Source organism: Poeciliopsis prolifica, unplaced genomic scaffold (genome assembly GCF_027474105.1).
Source record: "Poeciliopsis prolifica strain line A6 unplaced genomic scaffold, Auburn_PproV2 SCAFFOLD004, whole genome shotgun sequence".
NCBI lineage: Eukaryota > Metazoa > Chordata > Actinopteri > Cyprinodontiformes > Poeciliidae > Poeciliopsis > Poeciliopsis prolifica.
In genome coordinates this window covers 6,528,408-6,555,568 of record NW_026562379.1, presented here as the reverse complement: position 1 = coordinate 6,555,568, position 27,161 = coordinate 6,528,408, and the positions used below count along the sequence as shown (strand labels likewise).

Below are 27,161 nucleotides of genomic sequence, written 5' to 3'. Positions count from 1 at the left end.
TGTGAAGTCGTGGAATATCTTGTTTATCCAACATGATTTTATCACGTTTTCGTTTCAAACCCAACATTATTGTGTGAAAGGTACATGATATTTTTTTGTTAATGTAATACGCCCCGACGTTCTTTTTTTTTTTGGCGGAAGATCTAGCTGAAGTAATTGAATCACGTTATCTCACCTTGAATACATTTTATTCCATTTGCGAGAAAAAACCGATTGTCTCGCGTATTCTCGCGTGATATCCCGTGATTTCCCGTAATTTTGCGTGAACTTGCGTGATATCGCGTGATCTCACTTGTGGTCTTCAGCATAGATCGGTCTGACTATAATGAATCATGTTCGCTCAACATGATTCAATTTTATAAACGTTGAAGTTGTGGAATATCTTATTTATGCAACATGATTGTATCATGTTTTTTGGCTCAAACATGCAATTATTTAGTTAACAGTACATGATATTCTTTTGTTAATGTGATAACCCCTGAGGTTCCTTTTTTACAGTGAGTGTCCAGTAAAGTTCTCCATAGTCCTGCTAACGACCTCATTCTCTGATCATGTGTGTTTCAGCAGAAAGACATCTGAAAGTTGCAGGATACTGGATTTGACCTCCCTATACTACAATAGTACAGGGCAGCCTTTATATACACCACATATATTCCCAGGTGTATTTTCCGTCAAGAGACGTACTAATGTGCATTTTTAATCGTGTATAATTTGCTGCATTATGACATTGGAATTAAAAGCCCCCCACACACAGTGTTTGCAGCTTCTGTCTGCGGCCACCAGACGACTCTGTGTACGTGCGTTTCGAGCGAAGCTCCGCCCCTGGCAGGTTAGGGGGCGGAGCCTGGCGGTGCGGAGCCGGGGCAGCCAGGCAGAGCGTCTCTCGCTGCGGCTGTCCTCTCTTCTTTTGTCGGTGGGTTTGCTCCTCTGCGCCTTTTCTGTCCTGTCCTGGATACAAAGAGATGAGCTAAAAGACGGAGCATGAGAGCGACGAGGGAAACCGCAGGGGCAAACCAGGGACCCAGGTCTGGGCACGGATACGACTTCTGGTACTAGCTTGTTTAATCCGGGCTGGATCTGGAGCTTCGCCCGATGTACACTCTGGATTCTGGCCACGAAAGAGTGTCGCAAACTGGGGGAGAGGGGTGGCCTTTGTCGCGCAGGTAGCGTTTTATTCGTTATAGACTCGGAGAATAAAGAGATATTGTCTGTGGGGAAGCTGCTTAATGGGGTATTTAAATAGCAGCAGCGCTTCTCTTATAACTATTTCCCCCTTTTTTTTTGTTATCCTTCCGCCTCTAAAATCCGATAGTTCTTCACCAGAACGAAAGTTGCTTTTCGGCCTGTGGAGTAAAATCTCCTCGATGTTTTGTGGTGTTCTCTGCGCTGCAGTCGCTGCCTGCCCAGTGTGTGTGTGTGTGTGTGTGTGGCTGTGTCAGCTGGAGCCTACGTGCGAACTTGCTCGGGCGGTGATGTAAAGCGGCACGTAGTCGGTAGGGCCCGCGTATCGGACTCCCGCGATCAAAATATAGTCCCGGGGGGGAGAGAGAGCCGGGGTTTTGTTACACTCCTGATTTTATCGCTCCTGTGCGGATACGCAGCTGTAATTTGCAGGCATGACGTTAGCCGGAGAGCAGAAAGACTTAACGGGAAAAAAGGGGGACGTGTTCTCCTTTGACATGATTAATCTGAGGCTCAACTTCCCTGCAGCGGGATTAGGTAATATTTTTCCGCTGCGATTGGCCAACCTTTCCTGCTCCCCCCGATGAGAATCGGTGTAACAGGCTGTTTGGAGGGACCGATGTGTTACGCGGCCGTTCCGGCGCTGTTCCTGTTTCTAATGTGCGGGGTCAATCTGGGATCACTCTCTGTAGATAGTGGGGGTTTCGATTCAGCATATAGACGGCGGAGGTTTTCCTTCCCAGGAAAGGAAAGCCAGGGAGTGCTTGGCGTTGTCGCTCGCCCAAGCAGTATATTAATCTGTGCGATGACTTCACCTTGGAAACAGATTATAGGATTAGGGCTGTTACCTTTGATGACTACCTCATTCTCTCTTTCTCTTCCAGGACCGTCCGGGTTTAGCGGGAGGACATGGGTAAAACTTTGCACATTCTCCAGAAATCCGCAGAGCGCGTGCCGACCGCAATCTCGCTGGATGTGAGTTTGAATATGGACGAGGCGGAAGATTTCACGGAGCAGCCGATCGTCGGGCTGCCGGACAAGATACCTCTAGTGAAACCCTACTTCAGGAAGAAACAGAGGAAATTGGACCACAAATGCCTCCAGCGCGCCCTGGATCCGATACTGACGAGTTTATTGAGCTCGGACACTCTGGTGTCCGGGGATGGGGTGTTTGTTCCCCGCAGCCAGCCGGGCAGAACTCCGGGCACCCTGTGCGCGGCGGCCGTGGGGAAGCAGAGCTGCGTGGGGCAGGTGTGTCTCAAAGACCCGGGAGCCGCCGAGAGCGCAGCGGCTGCGACCGGAGTCCAGGGGCTGATGAGCCGGGACGTCGACGTGGAGATAGCCGATACTACTGCGGAGCTCGAGGAAACGGAGCAACCCCAGCTGAAAGCTGGCCTCCGAGCTGCTGAGAGCACAGAGACAATCCCACCCTCAGAGAGGGATATACCTCCCATAGTCACACCCCAGGTTCCTCACCAGGAGGGGAGCATCATCAAAAGCAAAGACCTCCTAACCTCTGGCGCAAAAAGTGTTTCAGTGAAAGACTCCTCTGCAGTCCAGGACCCCCACTCCCAGCTCCTGCAGCCAGACAAAGGGGTGCTGTTCCAGAATAAAAGTGAAGAGGCCTCCCTGGACCTGGTGTTTGAGCTACTCACTCAGCTCCAGTATCACACGCACCAGGCGGACTCCGTAGACATTTGTGTGGATTTCCTCCAGGGACGGTGTGTTTTTGGGAACGACTGCGCCCACCACCACACCGTGTTGCCCTACCACTGGCAGATCCGCAGGAGCAGCACTCAGACATGGCAGAGCATAGCAGACGATTCCCAGGAGCAGCTGGAGAGACTGTACTGCAACCCAGACCAGGAACAAGTCCGGCTCAAGTGTCAGTAAGTATCTCCACAGGAACCTGCAGACTGTATTGGCATCTGAAGTGACAACTTTGAGTACAATCAAAATACCAGTTTCTGGATATTAACACAAAGAGTAAAAACAAAAATTTATACCTAGATAGGTTTCATTTAAAACAAAGAAGCAACAAATATTCCTATTGGTGCTAGTATTATACAAAAGCTATAATTTTTTTTATAACATGTATTTGTTGGTATTCTTATGCATAGACATATGGAAGAAATAGACTAAATTAAGGAGTGATTTTCAAGTACTCTATACAGTAAAACAAGAACAAAGTTGATATTAGCTTAGTAACTACATTAGTCATCAGGTGGTGGGGTAGCAAATAGATACACCAGCTGGAATCTGCTAAGTATCACTTATGAAGAGAAATTGATATTTGAAAAAGAGTGCAGGGTGGGCCTCCTACGTTTTAAACATTATGACTAACTACACATTTCACAACGCATTTCAAAACATCTATATTTGCATTTCTTTTAGTGAGGGAACCTTCTTTCAGCCATCTTGAATGACAATGTGCAGCAACAAAAGGGAGTGGGGCAACTCTTATGCTGCAGACAACCAGAGAAATACAGGAATAGTGTGCAAAACCTTTTTAAAACCTTGCTTTCTGTAGCGTGTGTAAAGTGACACAATATCACATTTTTAGCACATATTTCAAAGTAGCAAACCAAACGGTTTCCATTTAACCTAGATCATATACAACAGTGTAACATTCTACTTCTGAAAGGAACCCAGTTGCTGTTGACACGTGAAGCAATTTATGACCCGGTGGTCATGATAAATAGGTATTTGTGACATGGCAACAGCGGTGCGGAAAGCTCATAGGCTGCTTGTAAATTGTCCGCCTCTTCAAGCTTATTGGAAACAGTAAACCTCAGCCTCAGCTCTGTCTTCGGTTTCACCACTGGCCGACAAACTGAAATCATCAGCTCTCCCAGGTGTTGTGCTAATGGCCAAGTAAACGTTACTTTGAATGTATTTGTGTTATAGGCCGCATTTTGTCCAGGCGTGTCCTCTGGTTAGCGTGCACCCTGTTGTTGCTCTTTATTTGAGCAGCTATCATGGCCTGGCAGCCTGATAATCTCCTATCTGTTTCCTGCACTTCCCTGCTCCCAAACGCAGCTCTGTGATTGGCCAGCGATCCAAGCAAAGCAGAATTTACAGCCCACATGAACTTTCCTGACCCCTCCACCCCCACTCGTCAGATGCACTGTGTGGTCAGTGACACAGTCTCGCTTGGCAGCTTGTCCCCTCGTGCACAATAGGGTGTACATTTGCACTCATACACACGCACGCACACACACACACACTTTGGCGTGCAGACGCTCTCACGAACTGGCTGCACGGGTAAACCGAGTGGCTTGCATCTGCTCGCACGCACGCATGCCTTTTAGTAGAGGGAGATAAACCTACCTTTTACACTCTCGCACTCGGTGGAGAGACACACTCTAATGCAAGCACTTGGCAAACCCCAGCGGGGTGACACAGAGGAGCATGTGCTTCCTGTGAAACTGTGCTGCTCACAAGCAAACAATGGGGCCGCTCAGCAAGACGCTGACCTTATTCCAAACACAAGTTTCCTTATTATCTGCGTGTTCCCATTTACAGGGATGCTACTCCAAATTGAGCCCATTTTAGTTTGTTTTTTTTTTAAATTCACGTTAACGTTTAATGTTTTGGAGTATTACATTAGCATAGTCAGCAATGCATTATTTCACCATTGTCTCCTCAATCTTTCGGCATAGCTAATCCATTGAGGCAGCTCTCTGTGCTTGTTGTTGTTTTTGGCTTGAAGGTGTTCACTTATTTGCCGCTTCGCCTATTATCTTAACTTGTTGGTTCATGTTTCCAGCTGAAAGTGCATTCAAAGCATACACTGCGTCACAGACAGGATATGCACCTGGTGGAGTCAGCCTAGATTTTTTTTCCTTTCTTTTTTTTATGTGACCTTTTTAGTTTGTCAATCTCTCACATAATCACACAGGACCATCTGGCTTGCTCAACCAAAACTCCAGCTTGAAATAAAACATGTCTGGGGAAAAAATGCCCCCGCATTTGTTGCATGCTTGTTATTATTGAAAACAGGGATGAATAATATGGATGTTTGTTGTCACAATATCTTATTGTGCATGTAGTGTCATAAAGATAAGAATTGCGATTAAAAAGTATTTAAAAAGTGTCTTCAGTCTTTCCGACAATACAACTGTCCCTGATCAGTCAAAACTTGACAAATAAAACGTTGCTAGTGTCAAACCAGCACACAATGATTGCATTCAGTCATACTTTTCAAATATACTTATTGGCACTTTCATTTTCAGTGTAAGAAAAAATAGTTCAAAAATCAAAATTAGCGACCCCAACTTTATTTTTTTGGCTCCGCAAAAATTATTAGTTTGCCAGTTCTTGTTTTCTCTCATAGCAATACTTTACAATAATTGTCACGCCTTAATTATAAAAATCTGAGAATTTTGCTGTTCAAAACCATTCACCATTCTCTGTGATTTGCCACAATAGACATATTACAAATTTTTATTTTTATTCCTGGTTCTTATGAGGTATTTACAGTATCGTGATATTGAACCAAATTATAAATAAAATGCATCTTGTCTTATTGGTTTTATAGAAAGCAGAAAACAGGGAGCACTACTGTCGACCACTGGTAACATTTTCAAAAGATCACATTTTTCTTTATGGTAAATTTGTAGCGGCTTTCTTTGAGCCAGGTGCCTGACAGGAAGTGTTGAGGTACTCTGATGCTTTCTGTGACTTCTCATATTGACAGTAGAAATGACACAGCTGTAAATGTTTGTGGTTTTGAAACAATTTATTAAAATCTAGAAATACTTTAATACTGACTCATAATTAGCTGCAATATTTCAATATATATTTTTTCAATCCTGAGTCTAAAGCAGGTTGGATTGTTTTACGAAGGTTGAGTGGCAACCAGGAACATTTATTATCTTGTGAGCCATTTTCATTCCCAGGCCACACAGCAAATCTGATAATGACACTCAGAGGGTGTGGGGTTTCACTCGGTCAGTTGTTTCATTCACTGTAAGCAGTTGTTGATTTTAATTGTAAATGTTAGGAACATAGAAAGGTGGTTAGACTCTGCTGGACGCCAGCGTTTCCCTTCTTTTGAGAAATTTGACAACAAGTTTCTAAATTTACTGTAGATATTAAGCTGAAACTGGGGAGTGGAGTCATTAAACTTTGGGACGTTAACGCTGATAAAGTTTTGCATGTTGTTCTCAGTGTGTGTGTGTGTGTCAACACCCAGGTTACTTTTCTTCAAACACACAGCCCAGCCTGTCTTTCCATGCACACAAGACTACAACCGTAGTATCTCCAAGTGATAACATCATTAGTAATGTAAGGAAGAGCAGATGACTCTTGAAGCTTCTCTGTCGGTATGGCAATGAAGGCCTGTTTTTGCCCTCTTATACTGTGCAGCCATGCAAGAGGAGCAGGCAGGAAAGAAGGAAAGAAAAAGTGGATCTGCATCTGGTTAAGTGCTGCATTGTTGCACGTACGCTACAGCATGTGTCCTGCCCTGATTCTTTCCCACGTGTGTGTGTGTGTGTGTGTGTGTGTGTGGGGGTGTGTGTGTGTGTGTGTGTGTGTGTGTGTGTGTGTGTGTGTGTGTGTGTGTGTGTGGGGGGGGGGTGTGTGTGTGTGTGTGTGTGTGAGAGAGCCATTCAACACATAATCCCATCCATATGATGAGCAGGAGTGGAAGTCTGACTAATCCGTGTTAGGCATGAACTCAGCAGGAAGTAAGAATGTCACAGTCAATCCTGTGTTGTACATTCACTGTATCTCATATTTGCTGATGTAAGTGACTTGTGTCAGTTTTTATTTTCAGCCGTGTATAAACCCCCCCAGCACATCTCCCGTAACTAGTCGGGTTTAATTGAAATAAAACCAGGCGGCAGTCAACAGAAGCTGAATGCGTCTGAGTTTTACATAGCCGCGTTCATGGGTGTGTTTGAGTGAGCGTTGGAGACAGATTCTTTTGTCAGCCATGTGATAAAAGCTTTGCTTGTCATTAACTGACATAAAGAGTCACTGAGCACCAAGGGCAGAGCGACCTGATACCAAGGTGTGTGCACGAGTGTGTCTTTGTGTTTATATCGCTGGGGCTTTCCATGTTTCCTCATTACCTGTAGTGGAAAAAAAAAAGTCATAAGTGGGCATGTTTATACGAGCTGGTTTACACGAAAAGAAACATAGTTGAAATGATCAGCCGGGGTAAATAGAGCACATAGAACCTGTGTGTGCGTTTGAGTCCACAGTGTGAATCAGAGAGGCGAGGTCTGGGTCGTCCTGCCTCCTCTTAGTCAGATTGCCTCGTTTCCCTCTGTCTGGGTTCACAAATTCAGAAGTTTTAGTCATTGTGGCGTACATCTTTAGCATTTTGCCCTCTTTTTTGGGGTTTTTCTTCACATGCGGCCTCTTGAGATTTCAAACCCCTTAATGAAATATCAAAATATGCAAAAGGTTTGTCGTTAAGCCACTTTGTGTTTCTCTTTTTATCTAATCTTTATTATACTTAGAAAAACCTGTTCCAGGCAGCTGTGGGATTGTGTAACAACAGCGTCAATGTGTAGAGAAAGGATGCCCTGAACTATGAGCTCTGTGATGTGACGGCTGACTGAGGCATGCACCTGAACGGGAACAATCCAGGAGACGTCAGACGCCGTCCTTCATGGCGTTTGAATCGCTTGGCATGAAAGTGAATGGGTCCAGCAGGAGGAAATAACACGAGCTTGTGACATCAATGCGGTGGTGTGTGTGTGTTTGGGTGTATGTGTGTGTGTTAGAGAAGACTTCGTCAGCAGATTTGGTTGACTGACTGACTTATCTAGGCGTGACTGGATGGAGCTTGCATGTGTGTACTTGAATCCATCTAAAGAATGTGTGTTGTAAAAGACTGATCTTTTTTTTTTCTTCTCGTTTGTGACAATCACAAGGGCTAAACTAATGCTGGTATGCAGGTACTTGTGTGTGTACCTGTGAGAAATTCAACTGTATGTTAGAGCGTGTGTGTGTGTCGGCGTGCACGCGCGTGTGTGTTTTGACATGTAGGATCCAGTTGGACAGTGCGGTAAGTTTTAATCATCATTCATCCGAGGAAAGGCGTTGCTTGGCACATTTTTTTCTCTTTCCCACATCACTATCTTGTAATCCATTAAATCAGAGTTAAAAGCTGCCGTTTGAATTTCAAAGCATTCTCTGTTGACCTACATGAATGCACGTTTGCATAAACTTAAAGCAGTTTGACATTTTCATCATTATTTTTTTCTTTTTTTTCTTTTGGGATTGGCCTCAGAATCAAAAGCTCTGGATGTGAGTGCACTTAATTTAACCGGTGGAATTTTATTTTTAGTGTGAACTGGCAGGAGGGAGGGTGCAGGGAAGCTTTGGGAAAAAAAAAAAAGCATTGTCTGACCTCTCTAGAGAGCTGTCTTTGTTTGACTGTGTGTCGGTGAAAAGAGGGTTTGTGAGTGTGAGAAACAGAGCTAATCAGTAAGGTGGAGAGGCTGCCTGTAAATGTGAAAATGTTCCCTTTCTCATAGTGAAACTTGAACCTTTGATCGTTCACACAGGTTTGTGTGGCTGCTGTATTGATGTGAGTTGGGTATGGTGCTGGCATGAGATTCTTCCAATTATGATAAAACCTTGTGTTATAGAAGAAATTAAGCTTTTTTAAAATCATTTCATTTCAACAAAACTTGAAAAAGAAATACAGAAAAGTACAACTGCTCAATTAACGTCACATGTACTTAGTAACATTTATTTTTTGTTTCTGTGATTTGGACAAGTAAACCAATTATAGAGTAAGGATTAAAATTTCGCCAGTGTTTCCTTCTCCTTACAGATTAGTAAAACTATCTTACCACAGATAACTTACCATCTGCAGTTTTAAAACATTTTTTGCTTTATAAATTCAATATTTCTAAATTGCCTGGGATGTTTTTCTTGCAAGCAAAAGGAGACTAATAGTCTCATTTCAGTCATCTGACCTGCACCGCATAGCAAAACACAAACTCTGTGCTCCATACAGTTGTCAGTTCTCCTGTCACTTTTTTGTAGTTAACCCTTAAATAAATTTAAACTAGATATGAGCCAGTTAGGCTCTTCAGGGCCGATACAGATTTCTGACCCGCTGTTATCAAAAGAACAGAAGAAGACTTCTTTCATTTCCTTTTGTGGATTCAACAGACTTGATCATTTGTCTGCATCAAAGCGTTTCTCTAAGTTTACCAGATTTCAAAGAAACATCAAAGATGTTCAGGGGAAACTGAGCGATTTACATCACTGGCTGACTGATGTGTGCATCTCCACTCTAAACCAAAGGAACATTATGAGCAGGTTTGAAGCATTATTGGCATACTCTGACTCTACACTTCAGATAGTCAAAGTCTTTCACTGTTCTGTCAAGTTTTGGAACTCATCTCTGCATAAGAACAAACAAGCTCTTGCATCCTGTCATCAGACGCTCTGTTGCTGGTAGAAACTGTTCTGCACTGAGAGAGAAGTCTGTGCAGGTGCCTGCTAAGCACATTCTCCCTTCCTAAAAAAAACACAGCAGCGATGGTTTGAAGAGACCAAGTGAAGCAGCTAAACAGGGAAACATACAGCGGTCTAGACAGAGCAGAACGAAACGAGAAATAGTTAAGAAAACAAAACAAGTGGGAGAGAAGGAGCTGACCCGAGGCGAAGCAGAAGATGCACTGTCCTCCCCACCCCGACCTGTTAGTGCCACAGTCGCAGCTTCTTGCCCACCTCACTTTTATCTGCCAGTGCTTTTCTTGCTGCGCCCGTTCCCATAATCCTGTTCCATCTGCTTCTCTCTTTTGGTTCTGCATTCAGTATTCAAATGAACTGCTGTTTGTTGTTCCCATGAAACTGAAACGCCCTCTAGCTTGTTGAATGCTGAAAACCGCTTTCATATACAGAACAGAAAATTATTCATCTACATTATCTCTCTTATTTTCTGGTAGTGCAGATATGATAGTCTGTGTCTTGGTTTTTAGTCACTGTTTTGTTTCTGCACGTGCTCATTAAGCAGCCTGCTCTTTCACTTCCTCTTATGGAGACGCAGTCGCCTTATGACTTAGCAGAAATTCAACCTATGATAGCAGTATGTCCAGCTACTATTTATGAACCGGTGTGTTTGTAAGGTTTTGAAGAATGATTCAGGCTGTTTCCTTGTGACAGAAAGCATTGTCTGAGTCCCTGTAACCTCAGTGACCAGTAATTACACTTACAGGAAGGAGAACTTAATTTGTGTTTACTGCCTACCTATAATAACCTGAGGTTTCACTGCTGCAGGCGCTGCATTAACAAACATGTTTGCACGCTCCTCCTCAGGTGATGCACATGGAAAACATCTCAGACTGACTACCACCTGGCATTTGTTCCACTTGTCTTGCAAAATGTCAACTGAGGGCAGTCGGACTGCTGTATTGGGTCCTTATTTACACTTTGTTTCTGACTCTGACTCTGAATATAGCAAACAATGAACATAAAAGTACTCAACTTCTTTGGAGGCTTTATCCTTTTAGCGCTTTTGTAACAAAAATAAAGATCAGTATAATTTGACATTAAAAAAAAGAATTTGAAAAAACAACTCTTTTGAAAGCATATTTCAACAAACATAATTCAGTTAGTTAAAAGCTTATTAGGTGAAGTAAATGACTGCATGAGTATTAACCGCCTTGCAAGTGGCCGACCTATTTCAGCAGAAATCGTTCTAGTTTGTGTCCTTGGTGTCCCGGTTAGTGAAACTAACTAGTGGAGAGCAGCTGATTTGTGTTAACATAGTTAAGCATGGAAACAGTCGAGTCATCGTCGGTATTTCTGCTACAAGATGATGGGAAGGAAAAGAAACACATTTGCATATTTAAAGAAAAGGTGATTAAAAAGTAGAGGGACGTAAAAGAAGTGACGAGTCATCAAACTACATAATGTGTTTGCTGAATACCAAATTCAGAAGCACACCATCATGGTGGTGGCAGCATCGTGCTCTTCAGTAACAACCAGAAAAAAAACCCAGAAATGTTCCAAGTTAACAAGTTGAATGTTCTGGCTTTGTCAAATGAAACTCAGATGTCAGACTTGTTGAGAATTAGTGGTTGGGCATGAAGTGAGCTGTTCACAACTGATTCGTCAGCAACCTGACCGAGGCACGGAGAAAACCGCTTACTTCACTCACTGCATCCACTAAATACTGATATGAGTGGGTTGTATTTTAATGAGGTCATTAGCTTACTCTGAATACAATTATTTTGTGCTTATTTTGACATCATGTTTTTACATTTTTTCAGTGGGATTTCTGATCCTCAGATGTTGAGGCAGTGACGGGGTCAAAGGAGTACAAACTCATTTAATAAATTAGAATATTACTGAAAAGACCATTGATTTCAGGAACTTCATCACTAAGTGAAACATGCAGAAGGGGGTTTTAAAACATTTACTTCTGTTAATTATAATTTCCCACTTACATATATTAAGTGGTTACATGGGTATCACATTAGAATATGCATGTATTCTAATTTATTGACTATGACTCTGCATGATTACAAGATTAATTGTTGCCTCCTGCTGTTTAGATAGATGAGTCTTCACAGAGTTCAGTAGTTAATACTTCCACAAACTTCAGTGCATTTTATTGGGATTGCATGTGACACAGAAACACAAAGTAATGCCTTATGGGGAAGTTGAAGTAAAATTATATGAGTGAAAAGCTGAAAACTGTGTCGTGCAAGTGAGTTCTCTCTCCTTTAATTGGATACTTCTACATAAAATTATGTGCCTGTTGCTTAGAGAAGGCACATCATTAATAAATGCAGTGCGTAACTTAATCTCAGTGTGATCACAGCTGCTCTATGAAGGCCTCATAGGTCTGTGAACATCATTAACATCAAGGAACACAACGGTGCTCTTAGTCAAATTACAGCAAAATGAAACTTTTTGGCTTGTTGGTGTTTAGTGACGTTACATTTAGAGATATAAATATAAACATCACAGTGGATCTCCTAGCGGTCATTAACATTTTATTTCACTCATCATAGAGTCATTAGTGTGTGTTTTCAGGAAAATGTTTCAGCCGTCTTCCTCTCATGTTGTCCTGTTCCCTTCTCACACACTGCTGTCACCCTGAGTGACTCACTCTTTGAGCAACCAAAGGTTTGGTCACCTCGCTCCGGGGCACATGGCTTGCATTAACGGCCACATGTTTGGTCACATGGCAGCTGATAGAAATATAAATCAGGACCATTTAACAGCAAGGTCACCAAGCTCAGCTTTGAGGATGATTGGCCGGGTTTTCTTGTTGTTTTTCTTCCCTACAAAGCCTGCTGAACACCTGGTTGCTGGTTCATTTTTAACTGGAATATTTGTTTTTTTTCAGGGGCCGGGTGTTTCTCCTGGAGTTTACAACAATGCGAGTGTGTGACCTGGAGTTCGACTGCGTCCGACGACTGACCACTCCCCCCTGCCCTCTTCCCGTTCCCGCAGCAAACCCCAACTCCACCCCGAGCTGTCACACAGTGTGGAAATACTACTGCAGAGACAACATTGGTTGGAGGGAATACTCTGAGGTGAGCCGCTCTCGGCCTTTTTCTGCATTTGCGTTTGCTTTATTTCACGCTCCGTGAACACGAGGCCAGACACATTAACTTTGATCGCACTAATCAATCGTCTAGCGGCTGTGATTTGATCAAGTTAGAAACGCACAAACGATCACTCCTGAAGACTACGTATGAGAAAAAAACAGCTCTTTGTTCTACACTTTGCTTCGTACAGAGGATTTGGACCCTCATTGAAAAACGACTGCTTGCAGCGGGCGTTAATTTTAATTGATTATATCCAATCACTAATGTTTGACTGTGACGTATTTGATGCACCATCTCAGTGATGCTTACAGTGAAATATGTAGAACCACAGCATTCATTCAACGCAGCAATAAAATGTCTTAAATATGCAGTATTATTTGTTTTCCATACACATATTGGCATTTTAGTGCAATCAAATATTTGTCACCTTCAGTTGTTGTAAAAATGCTTTACATATCAAACATAACTTAAAGAAATTTGATGTTGAATTTGACGCATTAAAACTACCCGCTGTCTCTTTAAGAAGCTCCTGCTCTTTCTGACACTACAATGATCCTCAATATGCCGTTTACAGACGCTCTTAGGAAAGAAGTAGTTTATATTATGAACTCAGCAGACGCACAGCTCAACCAAAGTTTTAGCTAATTGCTGCTACCGCTAGTCTGAAGGAGCTGAGTGGGGGAGTCACAGGAAAGAGGTTCTCTGTGAGACTGCAGCTCCAAGGTGGACCTGCCCTGAAAAGGCGGTGCTTTGCGAGAGCAGGTGTTAAGGCACCTCCAAATGGTTGCAATGGGAGATTCAGGGATTCCTGAAACATACATGAAAGAATCAAGGCAACACTTAAGGGAATAACATTATGACGTGATATATAAAGGTAAACAAGTATATTTTACATAGTTTTCCTCTAGCTTAAACTGTAGTTTCTCAATATTTCGGAATGTGGCCAACATTAACTGAACGCTTCGATCACTTGTTCCGCTGCCATTGTTGAACTGCAAGCATTCTGTTCGCTGAGTTCAGTGGGAGAAATCCCAGACGAAGTAGGAAAAGGAGATGAGAATTACTCATTATTCGTGTTTGAGTTTGGTCTTATTTAAAAGTAATTCACCTTAACCTCTGCTGACTTTGCTTGACTAACTGGACAGGGAAATGGATCAACCTCACTTTTTCATGTCCTCTTTCTGGTTTCCTCCTCCCCTGCAGCCGGTGGTGAAGCTCATCGAAGAGGCAAGTTCGAGGGGTCTTAAGGAGGTCCGATTCATCACGCTACAGAACCAGTATATCCTCAACATCAAGGAGGGCTTCCAGCAGAATGCTGTCTTCGGCTTCAGACGGCAGATCAAGAAGCGACCCATGTTCATGTCGTCTGTGATCCTCACGCCGCATCTCCAGTAAATATCACTATTCACTCCTGATCCAGTTAGTTCTGTTTAGATTTGGAAGTCAAGATCAGCCTAAATCAGAAATGTTGCAGTCTGTCTGTCAGCGTTCACTTTTCCCTGTCTGAGGGTGATTCCACCAAACTGGTGTTGACACATCAAATATGTATCATTTTTAATAAATGTCAAAATATGTTTGTTTTTTTTTTACCCTTCACTCTAACCACTATCATGCTGCATATTTTAGTCTCAGTAAATGTAGAAATTTAGTTATTTTTTATTTGAGGTGGGAACAGTGGTGCTGTGATTTTGAAGCTCACCTGCAACGTTGTTGATAAATATATTTGTGCTATAAGCCTTGGTTTCATACCAAATCAATACAGGAAACAGTGCTTCATTGATCTCAGCCTGACGTCTCTCATGTTCGTCTGTTGCATGACACAGAAAAGAGCAGAAAAAAGCAACTGATTTGAAGTTATGAAACTTCATAAATAATAAGGGAAAGTGGTCAGTCCTCAGCAGAGAGGTGAAGCTTTATTGATGTTTCCTACCTGCTGTTTTGTTCTCACTTCTGCTTTTCATTGTACTCTCTGGCACATTGACATAATAATAATTTGTCTCTGACATATCAAACATGTGTCACAGAGCATCAAACTCTTGAGGTTTTAGAAAGAAGAAACAAAAGCGGTGCTTGGCAGTACTGCTGTGTAATTCTCACTGTTGGCTTTCTACTGTGTAACAATATGTGTCCTCATGGCTCTCTCTGTTCCCCGGGCGTCCGAGGTCTGTTTAGGGACGTGCAGGCATACACACAGGCCGGTGCACAATGGCAATGTCACAGTCAGGGCTGAATGCGCAGAAGGCTCTGAACGCCATGTCCAGTTTTGATCTGTTTCAGAACGGCATCGACAGCCGGAGCTGAACCAACACTTACCCCCAGCTCAGATATTTGGCAAGTCAGTCGTGGTCACCAGGAAACAGGAGCTGTCCTTTGCAGGGGAAAGCTCGCCTGGAGCAGGCAAGATGTGAAATGAGATAATGAAGCAAATGAAAACAAATGAGAAGAAAGGGGAGGATCGTGGAGACAAAGAAATTAATGCTCCCAGTGTTGTGAACCCCACCCTCTTGTTGGGATTAAATTTGTTCTCACACTCATTTCCTCAAGCTCCGCTTCCCTTCTTTATTGCGGTGAAGAGATGTGCCTGCAGCACTCTCCCCCGTCTTACTTAGGAAACAAGTGATACCTGATTAGAAACAAGTGGAGCCATTTCAGCCCATTTGCAGATTCTTCTGGTGCGGAGCAGGTTTCCTAGAACAAGCTGTGCCCACCGGGCCACAACAGTCAAGAGAGAGCCGGAGAAAAGAAAAAAGAAAAAAAAAAACTGATTATGAAGGCAAGAGTCAGACAGAGAGAAGAAGAAAAGAGACACACAGGCAGCGAGGGTGAATGGGAGTGCAGCCGGAGAGGATCTAAATGGGTTCCAGACTCGGGAGAGTCGCACTGACGAGGGAGAGAGGGTGAGAAACGTCACTGCAGGGAGCTGGAACCCAGATCCATGGCTCAACTGTTGGTTGCATTTGTCCATCAATAAATAGCAGTAGCTGCAATCAGTCACATGCATCTCAGTTAATTTATTTTTATTATTTTACTTAACCTTTATTTATACACCTTATCTTGCTGATCTCCAAGATGACATTTACAACAGAGACCTGTTTTTGATTAAAAAAAAAAAAAAAAGATTTACAAACACACCAATACAAATAATTAAGAAATTTGACTATGTTAAATAAGCTAGTAAAATAGAAATATGAGCTAAAAACAAGAAAAACTTTCATTAGAAGACGTCTGTTCATTTGAATGATTATGAAAACCTAAAGTTCAAATTGTCAGAATTTAACCTGAATAAGAGATGTTAAGTAGAGGTCTACTGATAAAAATATGTCAAAGTAAAAATGTATTTTGCAATAAAGCCAATGGTTTCAGTGACGTTAGCCAATCAATGGAAAGTTAAGTGGAAGAAAAAAGTTGGTTAAAGAAAAAATGTACATAACCGAGTCCTATCAGCCGAGCCAGAGACATGCATTTTGCATGGGTTCAGGAGAGGAAAGACCAGACTAGTTCCTGGTGGTTTATGGTGCTTATTCATCAGAAGGCGCCGGGTCTGCAGGAGAAGAAGAGAAGCCCAGAATCCACAGTCGGGGATTTGTGAAGCCATGCAGGTGTTGATTTGTTGTGTTCTTTCAAGGCTAATGTCAATGCAGCTGTCCATGAGAAAAGTTTGCAGCATTTTCTTTAGCATACCTATCCTAAACCACAATGGAAATTCATATACTGACATAAAAGAAGAAAATAGAGACACTACAAGATTACTTAGGGCTGCTCTTAAAGTTTTAATGGTGAAAGAAATCCCCTAAAGTTTCCAGTAAGGAAATTATGACTTATCAAGTTGGATAAATCTTAGCCAGTTAATCATCCTTTTAAGAGACCTAAGCCTGGAAAGCTCTTCCTTCTTCCTGTCCTCTTCCTTCCTAATCACTCCTCCTCCTCTCTATCTCTCATTCTTGCCTGCCGCCATCATTCTTTCGGCATCTGTCCCTTTTCATTTCACACTTGTTTTCTGCAGCAGCCTGTCTATGATCTCCTCAAAGCGCCGAGGGAATAGACATTCCCTCCCTTCGATTGCAGCGCAGGGAATGAGGGAGGTGGTGGGTGTCTCTTAGACCAGACCGACAAGATAAGAGAGAGTGGAAGAAAAGAGACGAGAATAACTGTCACACTACCTCAGAGCCTCTTCATAACACACACACACACACACACTTTTGTATGGATGATAGAGCTAACAGCATTTACACTTAGAAGGTGATAACTTGACAGGAAAACTACTGTTACTGACTCAAATGCCAGACATGGTGGAGGACTTTTTCTTTTTCTGTCACTGCGATGACAGCTCCACAATTGACATTTTCTTTCTATTCTATCTTTTTTTTAGCCCCCACCACCCCACCCAGCCCTCCTTGTTCTCATCTTCTCTTGTTTGGTTTCTGGATTTCATTTTCGCACCATCCTGTTGTGTCGTCTGGAGGTTGACGTGCAGCGGCGCCGCCCTGCAGTTTGGATCTGTCACGGCTGGCAGTCGGAGGGATGTGATTTAGAATGTGCAGCAGATGGAGGTTTATGGAAACGCTTATGATTGGAAACAAATGGGAGCGTCACTGTGGAAAAGTATCGGCATAAAGTTGCAGATGGACGTTTGCGTGCAGACGTAGCAGTAAGCGTCACTTTGGTTTAGGCTTTTACTAATGACTACAAACTACTTCTTCTTCTGGTGCAGACAGTCTGGAGCAGTTCCTCCTGTGGGGCTAAAATGTGAACATTGATCGGTGAAAGACCAAATTCTGCTTTGACTTTCATCTTAGCTCAGACTGGGAGCTGTGGTCGCCGGATTATATATCAGGCACCTAATTCTGCGTTTAATGAAGCAGCTCCAGAATGCAGCAGAAGGGCTTTTAATAAGGCGCAGCAAAACGGAGCAGAGTAATCAGTCCTGATCCGGCCTCTGTTGGTTTGCGTGTTAATTCTCTGCTGGCAAATTTACAGAGATTTGCAAGTGATGTTCCTGGATAACCGAGAAAAAGAAACTTTAATACGTTTTAAAAAGCAGTTCTGTCTATTCACAGGCTCATTTCTCTCTAAGAACTAGGTTACATACAGTTCTAGGTAACTAGGTTACAGTAAAATGCTGCTGCAGAGTTCAACCATAAACTATATTACCTCTGGCTTTACTTTATTGGGATTTTATATTTTAGATCACATGAAGTTTGTCACATGACAACAGTTATTTTTTTACGTGTTGCCATCTTGTGTACACGAAATAATTCAGTGATTTGAAATGTTTCGTTTTGTTACCGGAAGCAGCAACAAGATGTTGTGAAAACTCTTAACAAAATGGAGATGATAGAGACTTGAGTGCTATGTGCAGTAAGTTTCTAGTTTCTTACTGTATTTTGGGTTGAAGGTGATAACAAAACAGGTATTTAGAAAAGAAACCCACAACCTCTGGATTGTGCTGGAGGAAGTTCAAGACGGGGATTAGAGTGGTCTAATTCAGTACTTTTGTTATTGCTTGGTTTATACATTCAGTTTCAGTGGTTTTTCCTAATGTCCTCTTCTTCATTTTTAATAAACTCATTTCTCAGTTAATTATTCTCCATTATATACAGCAGCTCACAGCCTACTCTGTGAGCTGCCACAGGGCTAACAGAGACACTTTGTGGTTTGTAAATAAAGTTTATTTCCTCTAAAACACCTAATGCTTTCCTCTTCAGGACTTTGGGTGGTCTCTCTTTACCCGCTCTCCCCTCAACGTCCGCGCCTGCACCGACCGCGATGGACGTCTCCTCGTCGCATCCCCTCTCGCCGACATCAACCAACCCTCCTAGCCTTTTTCCAGAGACATGGCTGCCCATGCCGATGAGCCAGGACTTCTTGCGGGTGCCCGTGTCACGCGAAGACCGCAGCTACAGGACGGTGTACAGCCTGTTTCACAAGACAGTATCAGAAACCAAGTTCAGGATCATCAAGATCCAGCGCGTCCAGAACCCCTTCCTCTGGGAGAAGTATAAGAGGTGAGGAGTTGTTGAATTAAGTAGAAGATCATTTTGTGTGTTGAGGTGAGAAAGTTGGCTGCTGGCATGTCTGCATGCATGACATTTCTTTAAGCTGTGGCGAAAGGTTTTGACACGCAACTGGTTTTTCTGTTGTTTACCTGAACTCATCATCAGTTCCTGTGTGAAACTAAAAGCTATAAAATTTTAGAAACCTGTTACAGTTGAGAAATGTTACCACATTTAAAGATGTAGCCAAGTTTCTGCAACAAACCCAGTCTCAGTTTATACTAACAGGTGAATTTATTTTCGGTATCAGGTGAATGAGGGTTTTGAGTCAGAAACATATTTGCAGCAGACGTGAAATGCTGCAAGCTTTTTCCAGTCTTTGAAAGTTTTCTGTGGAACCTGCAACTGTCACCTGATATGTTTATGTAACCTAAACATTCTCAAAATGTGCCTCTGGAAGCTCACTCCGTGTTTTTGGGAAATCACAAATAGTAGCTTCACTTGTTCCAAACCTTCCATGCACATTTAAAATCGGGTCATAACCAGATCTAAAGCTAAACGAGAGAAGAATCAAGACGAAATAGGCCAAATGATGCCAGCTGTGTGGGACTTCGTGAGAACTCGTTGACAATGGTGTGTGAACACAGCAGATGGGGAGATGTTTGGTGACGATGATGTTCCTGTTGTGAAGGCAGTGGGCTAACCACTGTGGTCGAAGCAGCCCTTCTCCTATCAGCTGCGACAGTTGAACCCTCCCACACCGACCAGTACCGCACGGTTTCACAATGACTGCCGGTGTGTGTTTGTGTGTGTCTGCCTCGCCACCTCTGAAAGCGATGCCCCCTCACTGGTTCTTTCTCGATTTCCTTTTCCCACAGTCTGCCTGCTGCAGCGAAACCATAACTTCTTGTTTGCGCGAGTTCATCTGCATGCGATAGCAGAGCTGCAACCTAAATTGGGGTAGTAGGAAATCGGGAGCGTGCAAGCGAGCAGCGCGCTGCGTGCAGTGTCATGTCGCAAGCTGTGGCATTGTGTGAGTTCACGTGTGGGTCACAGGCTCGGTGACTCACCTCGCTTTCTCTGTGATCCTTATTGATCTGCTTACATTAAAGAGGTGATGTGTACACGCAGCGCTGGTTGTTGAAGGAAGATGAGCTCTTAAGTTTTATTTTTTGCTGATTCGGGATAGGGATCAATAAAAGTAAAATGACTAGACCATGTTGCATATAAGCTCTTCAGCCAAACTTGTATTTTAGTTATCTATATTCATGTCATTAAAAGTGTTGTACTATTCCTGTTCATTTTTAAGATGACTGTCAACTAATGAAAATACAAAATTCAGTTTCTCTCAAAATCATACAAGCACAAGAGAGCATTTTTTCTATCTATTAATGTTTCTTGTTGGTCAGGTTAACAAGAAACATTGTTAACCTGGACTTAACATGGTGTTTAGTCCAGGTTGTTTTATTAGTGGACATCAACTCATCTGAATTTGTTCCACATTCTTCTTGACAGTAGTCCACAGACACTCTGTGGGGTTTAGGACATATTGGTTTGCTCTATCAAGTGATTTAAGCAAGTATTGGTACTTTCCTGCTAGAAAATGGAATCAACATTTCCATAAAGCTCATCAGTGGAAGGAAGCATGAAGTGCTCTAAAGTTTCCTGGTAACCGCTGTGCTGATTTGGACTTGATAAAACACAGAGCACCGGCAGATGACATAGCTCCCTAAATTCATGCTGATTGTTAAAGCAAATTGGATTCTGTGCCTCTCCACCTCCTTCTGACTCTGGTACTTTGATGTCTGAATGAAATGCAATATTTTCTTTTATTTCATTAGAGGACTGTGGACATTAAGCTAGGATGCTTCTATTGTCTCGGGTTCAGGAAGTGTTTTAAGCTGATAACTCATCAAATGTAGGCCAGACTCTGGATAGATCCTTTTAATTTGATGGAAATCGACCACAAACATCTGAATGGGACTATGTTCACTCTCCTCTCAATGCTGCTGTGAGCTCTGTTCGGGGTGCTGCTTTTTTTTATTTTTTTAACAATTTTTCCTTCCACTTAACTTTCCATTACTATGATTTGATAAATTTTGTGACTTACCCTCCTTATTGAGGTTACCAATAAACTAGACATCTGACAAGCAAGCATAAATAAATATATTATGACTTTTTTTTATTTAAAGTATATTCTTTACTGGTCTTCAAATAAAAAAAGATTTTTTTAATGAACATAAAAGAAAACCAATTATAAAATGTGATGTGTGTATAATGATTTCACATGAAAAATGTTCACTTTTTAAATTAATAATTAAAATAAACTGACAGTATTTCCATGTGAGATGCACTCATGTAGTATTTGTGCAAGTGGTTTGTTTCACTCACGTCAGAAACAAATAACCGTTTTCGATGACATTTAGTGATCGAACCCCATCTTAAGAGTCTGCCTCTGTGTGCTCTGACAGGAAGAAGGAGTACATGTCGCGCCGCATGTCTGAGATGGACCGGCTGCTGAGCGAGCGCCACCTCTTCCACGGCACCTCAGCCGACGTCGTGGACGGCATCTGCAAGCACAACTTCGACCCGCGCGTCTGCGGCAAGCATGCCACCATGTTCGGCCAGGGCTCCTACTTCGCTCGCAGGGCCTTCTACTCCCACAACTTCTCCAAGCGCTCGCCCAAGGGAGTCCACTGCATGTTCTTGGCCAAGGTCCTCACTGGCAGGTGTGTGTGTGTGTTTGTGCGTCTATTCCACGGAACGAGTTGGCTTCTGTTTTCAAAAAGCGCCACTTTATTCCACTGGTGGGATTTTACTGTTTATGCCGTTCTACCAGACTTTCCTTTGAAGGGAACTGGATACATCATAGTTTATTAAATGCTAAATCGAGGCAATGGTGTTGGCATGGTTTTAGTGTATTCAGTGAACATTTTGGTTTGACAGGTCAGTTCCCTTCAGGACATACATCTTTCCAAACAAATGTTCTTTCTTTTTTTTTTTTTTTATTTTGATTCTACCTCTCCCCTCTCCACTTAACTCCTGCCGATAAAATTTACTGAACGCATCAACATTAATTTGGATCAGGAAAATCTTGAGGTTCTTTTCCATAAACCATCTTTCAGCCGAGCCGTGCTACTCCCATTCCTTCAAACAAAAGTCAAATCCGCAGGCGCACATGTAAAACAGCTGATTTGGCTGGGCCCATCATACATCACCACCTTTGTTATGCCGAGGCAGACAGTCCATGGCGCGTCCAGGGAATTGTGCAGCGGTTTGGAAACCACCCCCTCCCTTCCTTCAATCAAGCACACACAGGAAAAACGCACTCTTTCTCCAAGTCTGGGTTCAATCTGTTCCACATAACAGGCGGAGGTTTTGCTTTCATACATTTACTCTCAGCCTTTGTCTGTAACTAAGAGTCTTTTTACTTTAATTGGCTTTTTTTTTAATGAGAACTGAAGTTACGATGCAACGCTTCATTTGATTCATTTACTTGGAGCGTACATCAAAATTTTTACAACTTTTGCTTTTCGGTCACATTTGAGCTTAAAGCTCATCTTCATTCATTTCCCTGTGCAAAGTCAAGAAATGGGGAGAAAAGCATGAACAAAGCGGGAACGAGACAGATGGAAAGCATTGAATATACGTATGGAAATTTGAACTCTGAATATGATGCCTAGTTTAATGGCTGCTGAAAAAGAGTCTCGTGATGCCAAACTGTGACTGAAATATGAGCTCGTAAGATGTAGACTGGTATCACAATTTGTCCAGTGAAGAGAACGAAGTCAGGATAGATGTTGACAGGTGTTAGCTTGTAATTTGCTCTGCAAAAATGAATGACAAATATTTGTTAGTCAAAGAGCTGAAACTCTGCAGCATTCAGAGTGAAGATACAAGCTCTCCTAGAGAGCCATGCAGCTTTTCTTTAAAACAAAGTAGAGGTGAATAGAAGCAGCTGAAAAACTCACTTCTCTTGATGCAATCTCCCTTTGTTGAGTTTCTCAGGGATAATCTCGAATGCAGTAATGTAGCTGTAAAATGTGACTCCGAAAACATCCACTCAATTACTGGAAATCAAATGTAGAGTTCTTCAAAATACATTTTCACGAGACTTAGAACAACACCCATGATTTCCCCAATGGCCTGACTGCTGACTCTAAAAACTTAGATTTGAGTTGTTCCTTTCTTTGAAGCCAAGTTTCTAATTTCGTAATCGTGCGACAAAGAAAGAAAGTTCTTATAAGAAGTCCTTCCTCTGGGCTGTTTACAATCGTGAACCTCGCCCCATTTCCTGGGTAAATGATCTTTGAGTGAAAAAAAAACAAAAACCAAAACGACTCACCATGTAAACACAGATCCATTCAACACGGTTTTCTTTAAAAGGTCTTTCCTGTCAAGGAACTAATCCATGTTTTTGTTTACCGTAGTGCCCGAGTTAAGCCACCAGTAGAGCTATGTTTATGTCTGGTTTCAAGAATTGGAGGTTTCCTGCCTTTAGAATATAGTTTTGCCTTGAAAAGCAAATTGTGTAAATTGAGATTTAAACAATATCAATATTTCAGAGTTTATACTTCCTTGCCTTCTGTGGCACCTATTTCTTCCTCATATTCCTGCAGGGTTCTTGTAGCACTACTCATATGTTTCCTGTCTTCTTTGTGTTTTTGCTTCTTCAGGTTCACCGTAGGAAACTCGTCCATGCGCAGACCTCCACCCATCAACCCTCGGGACTCCTCCAGTGACCTTTATGACTCCTGTGTGGACAACTGGGTGGACCCCCAGATTTACGTCATTTTTAACGACGACCAGAGCTACCCTTACTTTATTATTCACTACGAGGAGGTACCCAATACAGTCGCCATATAAGGCCTGCATCAGAGCTTTTGGCGTCTTTGCTTGCAAATGCTTGTGAGTCGCGGTCTGCACGCGCCACGTTAAGGTAACAGATGGACTGGGGTTTTTATGAAGTTTTAAAGAGGACCAACTAAAGCCAAATGATCCAAGTCTTTTGGAGTATTGCGGTCCAGCGCTGCCCATCTGGTACTTTAAACAGGTGAAAGCAGACCAGGAGATACTTGCAGATGTTCAGCGATTCACAACGTCTGTCAACTGGACTGCATTAGACCAGATTGAACTGGACTAAACTGGATAAACAAAGGTCAGCTTCTCTTGGTGTTAAGACTTGAGTGGACTTACCGCACCTAATGAATCAGGATCCCATGGATGTTCATCACTGAGCCAAAGCAGATTTGATTTGTTTTTTCTTGCTTTGGAGCAAACACAGAAAAAAAAACTAAACTCTGTCCCTTTTATTATTTAGGATTAATGTGTACATGAATATGTTTAGAGGACAAACACTGTCGGAGACGGTTAATATCCTGCCTGTACTGTGAATGACCAGCTCGTGAAATTACAACGTTAAGGAATCAGAACTCAGCCAATCAGATTCCTCAGTAGAGAAATCATAGTTCCTTTCACCCAGCCTCCTGCCCATACATGTTTTATTTAAACGCTGTGCTGCGTGTTTGGACCTCTTGATGTAGTGGACGTTGATCTCGTGGCCTATTCATCCACACAATGGAGACGAGTCTCACTGTAAACCTCCTGGAAAAGGATTCCCGTGAAGCTGCTCCCAGTCGCTCGTCTTTTCTTCACTCCTGGCTACATTCTGGTTCCTGTCTGCAGGGTGACTGAAGAGTGTACGGTTTGACGCCTGCAGGACGTGCTGCTGCAGTTGGGCTTACGTTGTAGCTTTTTTTGTCAACAAATCAGCTGAAGCTCATCTCTCTTAGACCGCTCTCTCGCTCAGAGACAGTAGACCATTTTGTTTGTTGTTTTTTTTTTTTTCTCATTTTTAAGACAAACTGTACAGATGTTCCTTTTTTGTTTATATTTGAACTGTGTGCCTTTTGTTCATAAAAAATGTTTATTTATGTTAGTTTTAATGTAACATTGATTAAATAAAGAAATAAAAAGCGCAAACGACCAAAATACAGCCTTGTGCTTTGTCCAGCTCATGCCAATTGACTAAATTAGTATTTATTTAAAATAAATAGTGTTTTTATCAACCACTTTGAGAGGTACTTTTTCACCCTGAGGTCATTTAGTTTTCATTGAAACCTGAAAATGTTTGAGCTGTGAATAAATTTGCCAAAGAATTCATTTTATGATGATAAAATGCAACCCATTACTTCTCCTTGTGTTCAAAAGCTTAAAATTCTTCTCTTTCAAATGTCTTTTTATAGATTATTAGCAGTATATTGAAAAATATGATACGATGTGTAGCAATACAATTTCAGAGGGAAATAAAAAAAATCTTAAAATTCTTGTAACCTTTATACAATATACACAAAAGAGACATTTTTTTTCAATCACGTCTATCTCTGCAATGAGTGAGGAAAATAAATTGTAAAAACAATTTAAAGCTGTTTAAAAAAAAAAATACTCTTGAGCATTTTACGTAACAAACTCCAATGATTACTGTCTAAATTGAAAACGCTTAAACGTCTAGCTTTGCTTTGACTCACCAAACTAATACTTCGTTGTAGAACCACAGTTTTTTTTCCTGCTTTATGTGGGAGTTTGTGGACGACCAGCGTCTGGTGTCTGTGAGCAGATCTTCGGCTCCAGGACGATTGGGCTCCATTCCACCATTCCTCTGCGTTTCTTGGCCTTCTCCCAGAAACGGCAGGTCTGACGTCACTCCACAGGTTTTCTGTTGGATTGAAACCGAGGGGGTTTTGCCGGCTACTCTGTGAAGTTTCCCTTTTTGACCAGAATCAAGACCTTGCTCACAGGTGGGCCTGTTTGGGGTCAATGTGTTAAAGCAGCTTGACTTCTGTAAGTATTATGGTGTATTGAAAATGTCCCTGGATTCTTGTTGTAACTGTGAATCTTAAGTATGAGAATAAGAGTAATAGTGCCGTTCAGTGGACTCATCCTTTTTTTTTTATCAGAGGGACTTCCTACCAGTATCAGCTTTACATGTGTCTTCTGTTCCAGCACTGCTGTGTTCCAGTTACCTGGGAAATGGGAACTCAGAGCTGGATTTGACATCATACTCGAGGTAACAGCGTGTACAGTGAATTTCTTACAATGTAGCGATGATATTTCCTTTTTAAAAAGCGATCGATCTGAATAGTAGGGAGGACTGCTTTTGTTTTGAACCTTTCATTGTTCAGTATATCCGCCTCGTTCATTCTCTGCAGAGAGCGAAAGCATTGTTCAGTCAGTGCTCCAGGATTATGAAATAAAATACAAAAGCTTTCATTTATATTCCTTCAGTCTTTACAAAATGGCCATTCTCTTCCAGCACCAGAATCAATCACTGCTGATGTTGTGGAAACTGAGGAGTGCAGGGCGCAGACTCAGCAACCTTCTCAGCAACCTTCTGCTGATGCAGTAAAAGACTGAAATGGACACTTTTGCATCACGTTGACTGGACGTCATGAAGCAGATTGCAAGCTGTGAGATCCTCAGTACTTAAGCTACAAAGCTCGCTGGGTGCAGATGTGAAGAATAAAAACAGCTCGCATTGGGTTTTGTTGGAAAGGCTGCTAAATGTTTGTATAATAACTGAAATTGTTACTGAAAGTTCTCCTTTTGCATTCATAAGTTTGAGTTTGCATTAGATCATACATGCCTGCTGTTTGCATTATTTCTTATCTTGATCAGGCAGAGCAACGTATTTTTCCTGTTCAAACACACAATCAGGAGCTCTCAGCTTGACTCTGATCTTATCAATCACTTGGCAGGACTGCATATGAACAATGGACGTTCTAACCAGTACCTCTGGGTCAAGAGAATGAGGAGCCTTCCAGAATGAGAGATTTAGCCATATTTACACCATCTGAGTATGTATTCTTGGTCCAGAAAGGAAACAGGAAGGTTGATCATGATTAGGGCATGTCTCTGTGATCTGCTGCGTGACTCTGCAACAGCTTCTCATCGAAGCGCTTCGTCTAATGAGGGAAGCTGACTGGATCAGTTTAGGATTACACATCCTCAAACTCCTTCCATGTAATTCATTTCCCCTTTCTAAGAGAAACACCTCCCATCTCGTACATTTCGTCCTATCTGCTGACTAAATCTCCTCATCAGCTTTTCATTCTTTCAACCCGACTCGTTGTTCTGGTTGATGACTCATGCGTTTCTTTAAGGCTGACCTGTTTGCTTTTTTATTTCAAGCCAGGTGAACCAAAAAAAAAAAAAAAAAAAAACAGAACGAAGGCCAAATTAAAACAGTCACATTTTTATGAGAAAAAGAAACAGTTTCATCACAGAGAAACCACACCGCTGTGCAGCCACGAATAAGTTGATGTCACAGTTGCTGCTGCAGATTTGATCACTTGCATCAGGGCAGGAAGAGCTCATTTAAATTGGCTTGTTTCCTGACACAGGCCTCATTTGCAGCAGACAAAGTTTTGACGGGTTTGATGCTGATGCT

At 42.2% G+C, this 27,161-nt stretch overlaps 1 protein-coding gene across 5 annotated transcripts; it reads left to right on the top strand.

The window, feature by feature from the left end:
* Nucleotides 1-846: 846 nt before the first annotated feature.
* On the top strand, nt 847-23,961 carry tiparp (TCDD-inducible poly(ADP-ribose) polymerase). Of its 5 annotated transcripts, none has more exons than XM_055028372.1 (7): nt 847-1,025; nt 2,067-3,071; nt 12,518-12,707; nt 13,926-14,113; nt 18,428-18,727; nt 21,187-21,444; nt 23,392-23,961. In XM_055028372.1, the coding sequence occupies exons 2-7, from the start codon at nt 2,092-2,094 to the stop codon at nt 23,579-23,581; spliced, it is 2,106 nt and encodes a 701-aa protein (XP_054884347.1). In that variant the 5' UTR covers nt 847-1,025; nt 2,067-2,091; the 3' UTR covers nt 23,582-23,961. The 5 variants fall into 5 exon arrangements, with proteins under 5 accessions (XP_054884347.1, XP_054884346.1, XP_054884345.1 ...); XM_055028371.1 differs by having other exon boundaries at nt 847-1,049; XM_055028370.1 differs by having other exon boundaries at nt 847-1,163.
* The last annotated feature ends 3,200 nt before the right edge of the window (nt 23,962-27,161 follow it).